Source organism: Oncorhynchus clarkii, unplaced genomic scaffold (genome assembly GCF_045791955.1).
Source record: "Oncorhynchus clarkii lewisi isolate Uvic-CL-2024 unplaced genomic scaffold, UVic_Ocla_1.0 unplaced_contig_3130_pilon_pilon, whole genome shotgun sequence".
Classification (NCBI taxonomy): Eukaryota; Metazoa; Chordata; class Actinopteri; order Salmoniformes; family Salmonidae; genus Oncorhynchus; species Oncorhynchus clarkii.
Genome location: NW_027261144.1, coordinates 70001 through 85000, shown reverse-complemented (window position 1 = coordinate 85000; position 15000 = coordinate 70001). Strand labels below are relative to the sequence as shown.

Below are 15000 nucleotides of genomic sequence, written 5' to 3'. Positions count from 1 at the left end.
AGTACAGTAGAGGATAGTTCAGTACAGTAGAGGATAGTTCAGTTCAGTATAATTCAGTTCAGTAGAGGATCGTTCAGTACAGTAGAGGATAGTTCAGTTCAGTATAATTCAGTTCAGTAGAGGATAGTTCAGTTCAGTAGAGGATAGTTCAGTACAGTAGAGGATCGTTCAGTAGATGATAGTTCAGTTCAGTATAGTTCAGTTCAGTAGAGAATTGTTCAGTACAGTAGAGGATAGTTCTGTTCAGTAGAGGATCGTTCAGTAGATGATAGTTCAGTTCAGTATAGTTCAGTTCAGTAGAGAATTGTTCAGTACAGTAGAGGATAGTTCAGTTCAGTAGAGGATAGTTCAGTAGAGGATAGTTCAGTAGAGGATAGTTCAGTAGAGGATAGTTCAGTAGAGGATAGTTCAGTAGAGGATAGTTCAGTTCAGTAGAGGATAGTTCAGTAGAGGATACTTCAGTACAGTAGAGGATACTTCAGTACAGTAGAGGATACTTCAGTACAGTAGATGATAGTTCAGTTCAGTTGAGGATAGTTCAGTAGAGTAGAGGATAGTTCAGTAGAGTATAATTCAGTTCAGTAGAGGATAGTTCAGTACAGTAGATGATAGTTCAGTTCAGTTGAGGATAGTTCAGTAGAGTATAATTCAGTTCAGTAGAGGATAGTTCAGTACAGTAGATGATAGTTCAGTTCAGTTGAGGACAGTTCAGTACAGTAGAGGATAGTTCAGTACAGTAGAGTATAGAAAGAGAGAGAGAGAGAGAGAGATTGAGAGAGAGAGAGGTAGACAGACAGAGAAATCTCTCCCAGAACAAAGTGACGTTTCTGATTTACATCTGATAGCAACAGTTTGTCATCTTGTATTATATTCTCAGGCGCAATGAGATAACACCCTCTCTATTCTGGACCTCTTCCTATAGCTTGAGTTTCTCACTCTGTAATATCTTACGTTGGACCTTGACCCAGAGTTGAGTCTGTATTAGTCTCATCTGGATGCTATCAGCTAGCTCACGTTTTCTTTAACCTCTCTGCTTGGGCAGTTTGATCAGATCTTTAGTAATATACACTGAGTGTACAAAACATTAAGCACACCTTCCTAATATTGAGTTGCCCCCATTTGTGTGTGTGTGTGTGTGTGTGTGTGTGTGTGTGTGTGTGTGTGTGTGTGTGTGTGTGTGTGTGTGTGTGTGTGTGTGTGTGTGTGTGTGTGTGTATCCGTGTCCATGTGTGTGTGTCCATGTGTGTGTGTGTGATATGATTGTAGCAGGTGGTACAGCAGTAAAGATAGTTGATCAGAATGTTGGACCGGATCCCTTTTCTAGTACCACCAGAAATATCCTGCCAAGACAAGACTCACACAGCCCTGTGTGTTGGTGTGTGTGTGTGGACGTTGACGTGTCTGTACAGTATTCTGAAGACTGTCTATACTGTGTCTGTACAGTATTCTGAAGACTGTCTATACTGTGTCTGTACAGTATTCTGAAGACTGTCTATACTGTGTCTGTACAGTATTCTGAAGACTGTCTATACTGTGTCTGTGTACTGTTTTGGGGTGGCAGGGTAGCCTAGTGGTTAGAGCGTTGGACTAGTAACCGAAAGGTAGCTAGATCGAATCCCCCGAGCTGACAAGGTAAACATCTGTCGTTCTGCCCCTGAACAAGGCAGTTAACCCACTGCTCCTAGGTCGTCATTGTAAATAATAATTTGTTCTTAACTGACCTGCCTAGTTAAATAAAGGTCAAATAAATAAAAAAAATGCATGTATATTTGTGGGCAGAGGGAGCCTTTCATTCCTAAGTACAGAACTAGATTGATATTCCTGGAAAGGGCAGAGCTGGTCTGGGTACAGGGAATACCAGGACCAGGTCATATAGCACTGCTACTGACACACACACACACACACACACACACTGTAACCCCTGTGTCAGAGTCCCAGACATATCTTATGAGTGACAGCATTCCCCATGCTTAATCACATGACACACAAGGGCAGACAGACAGACACATAGATAGCCAAGCAGACAGACAAGCAGGTAGACAGACATCTAAGCAGGCAGACAGCCAGCCAGACAGACATACAGCCAAGCAGGCTGACAGACAGCCAGGCAGACAGAAAGCCAGACAAGCAGGCAGACAGACAGACAGCACGCCAGCCAAGCAGGCAGATAGACAGCCTGCCAGCCAAACAGACAGACAGCCAGTCAGCAAAACAGACAGACAGACAGGGAGAGGGAGGGGGGAGTAGGAATGGGTGGCACCTACTGGGGAGGGGGGAATGGGTGGCTCCTAAGCGGGAGGGAGGGGGGCAGACAGAACAATTAGACTTCTTATTTCATTCAATTATTTACTGTTGATTTGCTGTTTTTTAAATATTTTCTAAATACTTTTGAATATTATTGCCTGTCTGTGATCTGAACCCCTCACAGTTGGAGGCGTGCGTGGCAACGCAGCCATGGGTGAACAGGGAGAACAGGAGGGAGCTGAGCATGCACCCTTATGGGGCCTCAGTGTTGAGGATCAGCAAAGTGGAGATGTTGGGCCTCAAGCTTAATGACGAGCTTGGAGGGTACTATGGTGTTGAAGGCTGAGCTGTAGTCGATTATCAGCATTCTTACATAGGTATTCCTCTTGTCCAGATGGGATAGGGCAGTGTGCAGTGCTCATTCTCTCTGTGTCTCTGTCCTTCAGAACTCAGTATACTCTCTTTTCCTATTGTTACACTGACTGACTCTCTCTCTCCCTCCTCCTCTCTCTCCCTCCTCCCCCCTCTCTCCCCTCTCCCTCTCCTTACTCCCTCTCTCCCTCTCCTCCTCTCTCTCCCTCCTCCCCCCCTCTCTCCCCTCTCCCTCCTCTTACTCCCTCTCTCCCTCTCCTCCCTCCCCCTCTCTCCCTCCCCTTACTCCCTCTCTCCCTCTCCTCCCTCCTCTCTCTCCCTCCTCCCCCTCTCTCCCTCCCCTTACTCCCTCTCTCCCTCTCCTCCTCTCCCTCCCTCCCCCCTCTTTCCCCTCTCCCTCCCCCCTCTCTCCCTCCCCTTACTCCCTCTCTCCCCTCTCCCTCCCCTCTCTCTCCCCTCTCCCTCCCCTTACTCCCTCTCTCCCTCTCCTCCTCTCTCTCCCTCCCCCTCTCTCCCCTCTCCCTCCCCCTTACTCCCTCTCTCCCTCCCTCCCCCCTCTCCCCCTCTCCCTCCCCTTACTCTCTCTCTCCCTCCCCCCCACTCTCTCTCTCCCTCCCCCCCTCTCTCCCCCTTACTCCCTCTCTCCCTCACTCTCTCTCCTCCAGGAGGGCTACCACTCCTGGCATCCCAAGGAGAAAGTCCTCCTGGATAGTAACAACAATGAGAACTCGGTCCCCAAAGACTTTGACACTGTTGTTGACGGCAACAGCAACCTTGGGGCGCGGTCACTGTCTGAGCGCCAGCGAATGGCAGGAAACACCGCCAAACACAAACCGGACAAGGTCCTAAGGCAAGGCATTCTGGGAAAGGCCTTTCCCAATGAGGTCAACAAGGTTATTCAGCAGTACCCTCTTCCTCCACAGCAGCCCGGAGGAGTGGGACTTAAAGATTACCACGCATACAAACGACCCAGACCACACTCCCAGCTGTCCACTAAACCCGCTAGAGCTTCCCCCTCTCCCTCCATCAAAACATCCAATCAGCATCAGCGACATCACCAACCCAGGAAGTCGGCGACTGCGGCTCCTGTGCAGGGGCAGCGGAGGGAGAAGCACCAGTGCGAGATCAGTGGGAAGGAGGCCATCTCGGCTCTGTCGAGAGCCAAGACCAGGGAGTGTCGTCAGCAGATAGCTGAGGTGTACTGCAGACACAAGGAGAGGACACTGATGCCGGAGACCGTCCCTCGATACTGCACCATAGAAGGTGAGTCTCATAGTGAATTGCATCCCAAATGGCACCATATTACCTATATAGAGACCTACGGCCCCTGGTGAAAAGTAGTGCACTATATCATAATCACCTATTCCCCAAGTACACCGGGAATGTGCCTCAGTGAGAAGGTGCTGCCTCAGTGTTAGGAATGTTATGAATAATGACTAAACAATATCTACATTTTAAATAGAACTATAACTAATGAAACTTATACTCTGTTTTATTATATCTGATAAATAATGTTAATTCATAAGGAAGGGATTGTGTAGCATGAAACAAATTAATAATTAATAATGGTAATTAAACATAATAAACACCATTCCAGCTGGGTTGGGAAGGAATGGGTTGTGGGGGTAATTAACATAATAAACACCATTCCAGCTGGGTTGGGGAGGAATGGGTTGTGGGTTTTAAGTAAGCAGAAAGGGTCGTTAATCTATGGTTGAACCGACTCAACTTAGCTCTGGGATGTTTAGATAAGGCAGTGTGTGTTTTCCATTATCTGGAACTGTCTGCTGAATAGTGATAGATGAAGACTTCAGAAGTTTAATCTTGATATAAGTGTGTGTCTGGAGTGAGCGAGCGAGGGGGTGGGAATAAACCTTTGAACCTGTTTCCTCCTGGTCGATAGGAGGAAGGACATTTTGTAACCTATGACGTCATATTTTGTATATAAACTGTTGTTTTTGGTTCCATGAGCAGCGAGCTCCGAGAATAAATACTATTATCTAATTTTGATAAGACTGGTCTCTGTCTATTTTATGCAAATAGGAATCTCACAAATTCTTATAAAATAGATGATTTAATTAGTGATTTAATTAATGTACACATATAGGAATTATTCAATTCCAATGACACTCAGTGCGAAGGGGCTGCCGTAGTGAGTAGGTGCTGCCGTAGTGAGTAGGTGCTGCCTTAGTGCGAAGGGGCTGCCTTAGTGCGAAGGGGCTGCCTCAGTGAGAAGGTGATGCCTCAGTGAGAAGGTGCTGCCTTAGTGAGAAGGGCCTGCCTTAGTGAGAAGGTGATGCCTCAGTGAGAAGGTGCTGCCTCAGTGAGAAGGTGCTGCCTTAGTGAGAAGGTGCTGCCTCAGTGAGAAGGGGCTGCCTTAGTGACAAGGTGCTGCCTTAGTGACAAGGTGCTGCCTTAGTGAGAAGGGGCTGCCTTAGTGACAAGGTGCTGCCTCAGTGAGAAGGTGCTGCCTTAGTGACAATGTGCTGCCTTAGTGACAAGGTGCTGCCTTAGTGACAAGGTGCTGCCTTAGTGACAAGGTGCTGCCTTAGTGACAAGGTGCTGCCTTAGTGACAAGGTGCTGCCTCAGTGACAAGGTGCTGCCTCAGTGACAAGGTGCTGCCTCAGTGACAAGGTGCTGCCTTAGTGACAAGGTGCTGCCTCGGTGACAAGGTGCTGCCTTAGTGACAAGGTGCTGCCTCGGTGACAAGGTGCTGCCTCGGTGACAAGGTGCTGCCTTAGTGAGAAGGTGATGCCTCAGTGACAAGGTGCTGCCTCAGTGACAAGGTGCTGCCTTAGTGACAAGGTGCTGCCTTAGTGACAAGGTGCTGCCTTAGTGACAAGGTGCTGCCTTGGTGACAAGGTGCTGCCAGTAATAGACAATAGTCAAACAGAACACAGACACAAGTCCACACAGACGTCAAACAGAATAGACAATATCAGAGCAATAAACATAAAACACACAACTCTGGAGTAGAGGCTGATTACAGGAGGAATGTACGTACCATTTACAGAGGGGAGATACACTGAGTGGACAAGACATTAGGAATGAATCCAGGTCAAAGCTACGATCCCATATTGATGTCACCTTTTAAATCCACTTCAATCAGTGTAGATGAAGGAGAGGAGACCTGGTTAAAGATGAAGGGGGGGAGACTGGTTAAAGATGAAGGGGAGGAGACTGGTTAAAGATGAAGGGGAGGAGACTGGTTAAAGAGGAAGGGGAGGAGACCTGGTTAAAGAGGAAGGGGAGGAGACCTGGTTAAAGAGGAAGGGGAGGAGACTGGTTAAAGATGAAGGGGAGGAGACCTGGTTAAAGATGAAGGGGAGGAGACCTGGTTAAAGATGAAGGGGAGGAGACTGGTTAAAGATGAAGGGGAGGAGACTGGTTAAAGATGAAGGGGAGGATACTGGTTAAAGATGAAGGGGAGGAGACTGGTTAAAGATGAAGGGGAGGAGACCTGGTTAAAGATGAAGGGGAGGAGACCTGGTTAAAGATGAAGGGGAGGATACTGGTTAAAGATGAAGGGGAGGAGACTGGTTAAAGAGGAAGGGGAGGAGACCTGGTTAAAGAGGAAGGGGAGGAGACTGGTTAAAGATGAAGGGGAGGAGACTGGTTAAAGATGAAGGGGAGGAGACTGGTTAAAGAGGAAGGGGAGGAGACCTGGTTAAAGAGGAAGGGGAGGAGACTGGTTAAAGATGAAGGGGAGGAGACTGGTTAAAGATGAAGGGGAGGAGACTGGTTAAAGATGAAGGGGAGGAGACCTGGTTAAAGATGAAGGGGAGGAGACTGGTTAAAGATGAAGGGGTGGAGACTGGTTAAAATAATGATTTTTAAGCCTTGAGACAACTGAGACATGGATTGTGAATGTGTTGCCATTCAGAGGGTGAATGGGCAAGACAACATATTTAAGTGCCTTTGAACGGGGTAGGGTAGTAGGTGCCAGGCGTAACGATTTGTGTCAAGAACTGCAACGCTGCTGGGTTTGTCACGCTCAACAGTTCCAATGGCACGTTGTGTTAGCTAATCCAAGTTTATAATTTTAAAAGGCTAATTGATCATTAGAAAACACTTTTGCAATTATGTTGATTTGTTGCAATTATGTTGCAATTATTATGTATCTGGAGCATCAGTATTTGTTGGTTCGATTACAGGCTCAAAATGTCCAGAAACAAATAACTTTCTTCTGAAACTCGTCAGTCTATTCTTGTTCTGAGAAATGAAGACTATTCCATGCGAGAAATTGCCCCCAGAAACTGAAGATCTCGTACAATGCTGTGTACTACTCCCTTCACAGAACAGCATAAACGGAACCCTCGGGAGAGTCCTGACGTCTGTCTCCACGGTGACAGTCCTGACTTCTGTCTCCACGGTGACAGTCCTGACGTCTGTCTCCACGGTGACAGTCCTGACGTCTGTCTCCACGGGGACAGTCCTGACGTCTGTCTCCACGGGGACAGTCCTGACGTCTGTCTCCACGGTGACAGTCCTGACTTCTGTCTCCACGGTGACAAGTACTCTTCTCCTTCCTCTGTCTCTCAATTTTTGCACAAAATGTTGAGAGAAATCAGCTTTTTGTTCGTACGGAACGTTTCTGGGATCTTTTACTTCATCTCATGAAACACTTTTACATGTTGCCTTTATATTTTTGTTCAGTGTAGATATATATATATATATGAATATAAGAAATAAATGCTATTTCAAACTATTATTACAGTGACCGCGGTCATTTGGCTGACCAATTACCATCATCCAGAGGAGCATGACCGTCACAGCCCTGTAGTATAATGAATAGAACGGGCGTGGAACCTCTCACTCTATTCATTCTATTTCTATGTCAGCACATGCGGTCAGGAGTGGAGGAGGAAAGGAGAAAACGTACATCTAAAAATGTATACATGTCATTACTTTCTAGTTGCTATTTGAACGGTTAGGACAGAGACCACAGTCATTTGGCTGGACAATTACCCTCATCCAGATATACATGACCGCCACACTCATACTTGTTTCCTTACCTTGTCTCCTATCCTTGTCCTATATCTTTGTCTCCTACCCCTTGTCTCCTCTCCTTGTCTCCCCTCCTTGTCTCCTTTCCGTGTCTCCTCTCCTTATCTCCTCTCCTGTCCTTGTATACTTGTCTCCTATCCTTGTCTCCTATCCTTGTCATATATCTTTGTCTCCTCCCCTTGTCTCCACTCCTTGTCACATATCCTTGTCTCCTTGCCGTGTCTCCTCTCCTTATCTCCTTGTCTCCTCTCCTGTCCTTGTATACTTGTCTCCTATCCTTGTCATATATCTTTGTCTCCTCCCCTTGTCACCTCTCCTTGTCGCCTATCCTTTCCTCCTCGCCGTGTCTCCTCGCCGTGTCTCCTCCCCTTGTCTCCTCTCCTTGTCACCTCGCCATCCCCAGAGGGAAGAGAAAGAGGGAGGGAAGGAGTACGTCTCACCCTGGAGACAGAATTAAGGGCTCTCCCGAGGGTTCCGTATAGAACTCCCCAGGGAGGCTGCCTTGCCAGTGCCTGATCTATTTAGGGAACATTCCACCACATTCACTGCTCTATGGCTGTGTCCCAAACACCACCCTGTTCACTTTATACTACACTCTGGTAAAAAAGTAGTGCACTATATAGGGCAAAGGGTACCATTTGAGCTGCAGTGTATACTACTCTACTCACTATAGGGCAATGCCCACGCCAATCCAGTGTAATTACACACTAGTTAGTACAGGAGTTAGATAGAGAAGTGCTGAGTAAAGCCTGTGTGTGTGGGGGGGGGGGGGGGGCAGAGCTTGACTAAAGATAGACTCTGTCATCCGCCCAGAAAGTTTAAGGTTTAGATTCTGCATTTAATTTATATGATTATACGTCTCTTTGATGATGCAGTAAGGGAGAGGAGAGGATATCTATAGCTTTAGACTGGCTGGATGGTGTTGGCTGCCTGGGTGACTAGTATTGGTTAGCTGGGTGACTAGTATTGCCTGGCTGGCTGGGTGACTAGTGTTGGCTGACTGGCTGGGTGACTAGTGTTGGCTGACTGGCTGGGTGACTAGTATTGGCTGGCTGGCTGGGTGACTAGTATTGGCTGGCTGGCTGGGTGACTAGTATCGGCTGGCTGGCTGGGTGACTAGTGTTGGCTGGCTGGCTGGGTGACTAGTGTTGGCTGGCTGGGTGACTAGTATTGGCTGGCTGGGTGACTAGTGTTGGCTGCCTGGCTGGGTGACTAGTGTTGGCTGCCTGGGTGACTAGTGTTGGCTGGCTGGCTGCCTGGGTGACTAGTGTTGGCTGGCTGGCTGCCTGGGTGACTAGTGTTGGCTGGCTGCCTGGCTAGTTGGCTGACTAGTGTTGGCTGCCTGGGTGACTAGTGTTGGCTGGCTGGCTGCCTGGGTGGCTAGTGTTGGCTGGCTGGCTGCCTGGGTGACTAGTGTTGGCTGGCTGGCTGGCTGACTAGTGTTGGCTGGCTGGCTGCCTGGGTGACTAGTGTTGGCTGGCTGCCTGGGTGACTAGTGTCGGCTGGCTGGCTGCCTGGGTGACTAGTGTTGGCTGGCTGCCTGGCTGCCTGGGTGACTAGTGTTGGCTGGCTGGCTGCCTGGGTGACTAGTGTTGGCTGGCTGGCTAGTTCGCTGACTAGTGTTGGCTGGCTGGCTAGTTGGCTGACTAGTGTTGGCTGGCTGGCTAGTTGGCTGACTAGTGTTGGCTGGCTGTCTAGTTGGCTGGCTGGCTAGTTGGTTGACTCGTGTTGGCTGGCTGGCTAGTTGGGTGACTAGTGTTGGCTGGCTGGCTAGTTGGCTGACTAGTGTTGGCTGGCTGGCTAGTTGGTTGACTAGTGTTGGCTGGCTGGCTAGTTGGCTGACTAGTGTTGGCTGGCTGGCTAGTTGGCTGGCTAGTGTTGACTGGCTGTCATATGTGCCGAATACAACAGGTATAGACTTTACCCTGAAATGCTTACTTACAAGCCCTTATTCAACAATGCAGATTAGAACCAGGGACTGTAGTGACACCTCTTGCACTGAGATGCAGTGCCATTTAGACCTAGGCGCCACTCAGGAGCCCACTACTGCCCCGTTGATGTGGATTGGTGTGTGCTCGCCCCTCCATGTCCTCTAGTCCTCGATCAGCTCCAGGTCTCTGACATCCTCCCTCTCATCGTCGTCGGTGATCAGGCCTACCACTGTCGTGTCATCAACAAACTTGATAATGGTGTTGGAGTTGTGCGTTACCACACTGTCGTGTGAAGAGGGAGTACAGGAGGGGACCAAGCACACACCCCTGAGGGGCCTACATGTTGAGGGTCATCGTGGCAGATGTGTTGTTACCTACTGTTTTCCGAATGCCCCTGTGTAGCAGGAAGGTAAAAACCTACTGTTTTCACAACACCCCAGTGTAGCAGGAAGGTAAAAACCTACTGTTTTCACAACGCCCCAGTGTAGCAGGAAGGTAAAAACCTACTGTTTTCACATCGCCCCAGTGTAGCAGGAAGTTAAAAACAACGCCCTAGTGTAGCAGGAAGGTAAAAACCTACTGTTTTCACAACACCCCAGTGTAGCAGGAAGTTAAAAACCTACTGTTTTCACAACGCCCCAGTGTAGCAGGAAGGTAAAAACCTACTGTTTTCACAACACCCCAGTGTAGCAGGAAGGTAAAAACCTACTGTTTTCACAACACCCCAGTGTAGCAGGAAGGTAAAAACCTACTGTTTTCACACCACCCCAGTGTAGCAGGAAGTTAAAAACCTACTGTTTTCACAACGCCCCAGAGTAGCTCCCCTGTAAAGCCTTGCCTGCGGGCCTCAGAGAGGGGCCTAGACAGGGACGCATGGTGCTGGGAGAGAGGGATATTTATACACACAGGGTAGACCTTACACCAACCACCAATGGTAGAGAGGGAGAGTGTGTGTGTGTGTGCACACTCACATGTGCGTGTGTGTGTGTGCGTGTGTGTGTGTGTGCATGTGTGTGAGTGTGTATGCGTGTGTGTGTGTGCATGGGGGGGGGGGGGGGGTAATGGAAGGGTGGATGGACAACTGAAAGGGAGGAAGAGTGGAAAGGAGAGATACTACTGAGGTCACCATCTAAACATCAACATACTACTGAGGTCACCATCTAAACATCAACATACTACTGAGGTCACCATCTAAACATCAACATACTACTGAGGTCACCATCTAAACATCAACATACTACTGAGGTCACCATCTAAACATCAACATACTACTGAGGTCACCATCTAAACATCAACATACTACTGAGATCACCATCTAAACATCAACATACTACTGAGGTCACCATCTAAACATCAACATACTACTGAGGTCACCATCTAAACATCAACATACTACTGAGGTCACCATCTAAACATCAACATACTACTGAGGTCACCATCTAAACATCAACATACTACTGAGGTCACCATCTAAACATCAACATACTACTGCTCCATACTGAGGTCACCATCTAAACATCAACATACTACTGCTCCATACTGAGGTCACCATCTAAACATCAACATACTACTGAGGTCACCATCTAAACATCAACATACTACTGTTCCATACTGAGGTCACCATCTAAACATCAACATACTACTGTTCCATACTGAGGTCACCATCTAAACATCAACATACTACTGCTCCATACTGAGGTCACCATCTAAACATCAACATACTACTGAGGTCACCATCTAAACATCAACATACTACTGAGGTCACCATCTAAACATCAACATACTACTGCTCCATACTGAGGTCACCATCTAAACATCAACATACTACTGAGGTCACCATCTAAACATCAACATACTACTGAGGTCACCATCTAAACATCAACATACTACTGAGGTCACCATCTAAACATCAACATACTACTGAGGTCACCATCTAAACATCAACATACTACTGAGGTCACCATCTAAACATCAACATACTACTGAGGTCACCATCTAAACATCAACATACTACTGCTCCATACTGAGGTCACCATCTAAACATCAAGATACTACTGCTCCATACTGAGGTCACCATCTAAACATCAACATACTACTGAGGTCACCATCTAAACATCAACATACTACTGAGGTCACCATCTAAACATCAACATACTACTGAGGTCACCATCTAAACATCAACATACTACTGAGGTCACCATCTAAACATCAACATACTACTGAGGTCACCATCTAAACATCAACATACTACTGAGGTCACCATCTAAACATCAACATACTACTGAGGTCACCATCTAAACATCAACATACTACTGAGGTCACCATCTAAACATCAACATACTACTGCTCCATACTGAGGTCACCATCTAAACATCAACATACTACTGAGGTCACCATCTAAACATCAACATACTACTGCTCCATACTGAGGTCACCATCTAATGCCCTGTTGGGTTGTCCCCCGCCATTGGATCATTTTGGTACAGCCCATCCCCCTGTTGGGTTGTCCCCCGCCATTGGATCATTTTGGTACAGCCCATCCCCCTGTTGGGTTGTCCCCCGCCATTGGATCATTTTGGTACAGCCCATCCCCCAGTTGGGTTGTCCCCCGCCATTGGATCATTTTGGTACAGCCCATCCCCCTGTTGGGTTGTCCCCCGCCATTGGATCATTTTGGTACAGCCCATCCCCCTGTTCTGATTATCAGCTGTTGTTGTCAAACACACGTGGGTCTGGAAACGATTCTCTTCCTTAATACTGTGCAGTGAATTCCCACTAGATGAAAAGCCTAAATGAGTATGACATCCTGGCATTTGATGCACAATTATAGAAATGACACTTTCTGTAAAACGTTCTATTTCTGCACTCTACTATTTAACACAGCATTTCTACAGTAATAAAGTTACCCCTGTCTTCTTCCTACCTTCCCTTTGTGTGTGTGTGTGTGTGTGTGTGTGTGTGTGTGTGTCTCTCTCCAGGTAAGGCCAATGTGAATGTACAGTGGGATGAGGGTTCAGAGCAGACTGCCCCTGCTGTGCCTGTTCGCATCGTCTTCGTCTTGGTGGTCCATGGCAGAGCGTCTCGGCAGTTCCAACGCCTGTTCAAGGCCATCTACCATACCTCACACTATTACTATATACATGTAGACCAGGTACGACCATCTACCATACCTCACACTACTATTATATACATGTAGACCACTAAATCAAATCAAATCAAATTTTATTTGTCACATACACATGGTTAGCAGATGTTAATACGAGTGTAGCGAAATGCTTGCTACAGACCATCTACCATACCTCACACTACTACTATATACATGTAGACTACTACAGACCATCTACCATACCTCACACTACTACTATATACCTGTAGACTACAACAGACCATCTACCATACCTCACACTACTACTATATACATGTAGACTACTACAGACCATCTACCATACCTCACACTACTACTATATACCTGTAGACTACAACAGACCATCTACCATACCTCACACTACTACTATATACCTGTAGACTACAACAGACCATCTACCATACCTCACACTACTATTATATACATGTAGACTACTACAGACCATCTACCATACCTCACACTACTACTATATACATGTAGACCACTACAGACCATCTACCATACCTCACACTATTACTATATACATGTAGACCAGGTACGACCATCTACCATACCTCACACTGCTACTATATACATGTAGACCACTACATACCATCTACCATACCTCACACTACTACTATATACATGTAGACTACTACAGACCATCTACCATACCTCACACTACTTTTATATACATGTAGACCACTACAGACCATCTACCATACCTCACACTACTACTATATACCTGTAGACCAGGAAACTAGGAAATAGTCAAGGGGTCTGAATACTTTCCGAATGCACTGTACATGTAGACCAGGTAAACATGTAGACCAGGTAAACATGCAGACCAGGTAAACATGCAGACCAGGTAAACATGTAGACCAGGTAAACATGTAGACCTGTAGACCAGGTAAACATGTAGACCAGGTAAACATGCAGACCAGGTAAACATGCAGACCAGGTAAACATGCAGACCAGGTAAACATGTAGACCAGGTAAACATGCAGACCAGGTACACATGCAGACCAGGTAAACATGCAGACCAGGTACACATGCAGACCAGGTAAACATGCAGACCAGGTAAACATGTAGACCAGGTAAACATGCAGACCAGGTAAACATGCAGACCAGGTAAACATGCAGACCAGGTAAACATGCAGACCAGGTAAACATGCAGACCAGGAAAACCTGTAGACCAGGTAAACCTGTAGACCAGGTAAACCTGTAGACCAGGTAAACATGCAGATCAGGTAAACATGCAGACCAGGTAAACCTGTAGACCAGGTAAACATGTAGACCAGGTAAACATGCAGACCAGGTAAACATGCAGACCTGTAGACCAGGTAAACATGCAGACCAGGTAAACATGCAGATCAGGTACACATGCAGACCAGGTAAACCTGTAGACCAGGTAAACATGCAGACCAGGTAAACATGTAGACCAGGTAAACATGCAGACCAGGTAAACATGCAGACCAGGTAAACATGTAGACCAGGTAAACATGCAGACCAGGTAAACATGCAGACCAGGTAAACCTGTAGACCAGGTAAACATGCAGACCAGGTAAACATGCAGACCAGGTAAACATGTAGACCAGGTAAACATGCAGACCAGGTAAACCTGTAGACCAGGTAAACATGCAGATCAGGTAAACCTGTAGACCAGGTAAACATGCAGACCAGGTAAACATGCAGACCAGGTAAACATGCAGATCAGGTAAACATGCAGACCAGGTAAACATGCAGACCAGGTAAACATGCAGACCAGGTAAACCTGTAGACCAGGTAAACATGCAGATCAGGTACACATGTAGACCAGGTAAACCTGTAGACCAGGTAGACATGCAGATCAGGTAAACATGTAGACCAGGTAAACCTGTAGACCAGGTAAACATGCAGATCAGGTAAACATGCAGACCAGGTAAACATGCAGACCAGGTAAACATGCAGACCAGGTAAACATGCAGACCTGTAGACCAGGTAAACATGCAGATCAGGTAAACATGCAGACCAGGTAAACATGCAGACCAGGTAAACATGCAGACCTGTAGACCAGGTAAACATGCAGACCAGGTAAACATGCAGACCAGGTAAACATGCAGACCAGGTAAACATGTAGACCAGGTAAACATGCAGACCAGGTAAACATGCAGACCAGGTAAACATGCAGACCAGGTAAACATGCAGACCAGGTAAACCTGTAGACCAGGTAAACATGCAGACCAGGTAAACCTGTAGACCAGGTAAACATGCAGACCAGGTAAACCTGTAGACCAGGTAAACATGCAGACCAGGTAAACATGCAGACCAGGTAAACATGC

General features: G+C 47.0%; 1 protein-coding gene across 1 annotated transcript in view; it reads left to right on the top strand.

The window, feature by feature from the left end:
* The window catches only part of LOC139405224 (xylosyltransferase 1-like), a 51234-nt gene that overhangs the window by 12913 nt on the left and 23321 nt on the right, over positions 1-15000 (top strand). Inside the window, exons 2-3 of the mRNA XM_071147659.1 lie at positions 3282-3879; positions 12534-12706. Of these exons, the coding sequence (XP_071003760.1) occupies positions 3282-3879; positions 12534-12706 (771 nt within the window). The remainder of the gene's footprint in view (positions 1-3281; positions 3880-12533; positions 12707-15000) is intronic.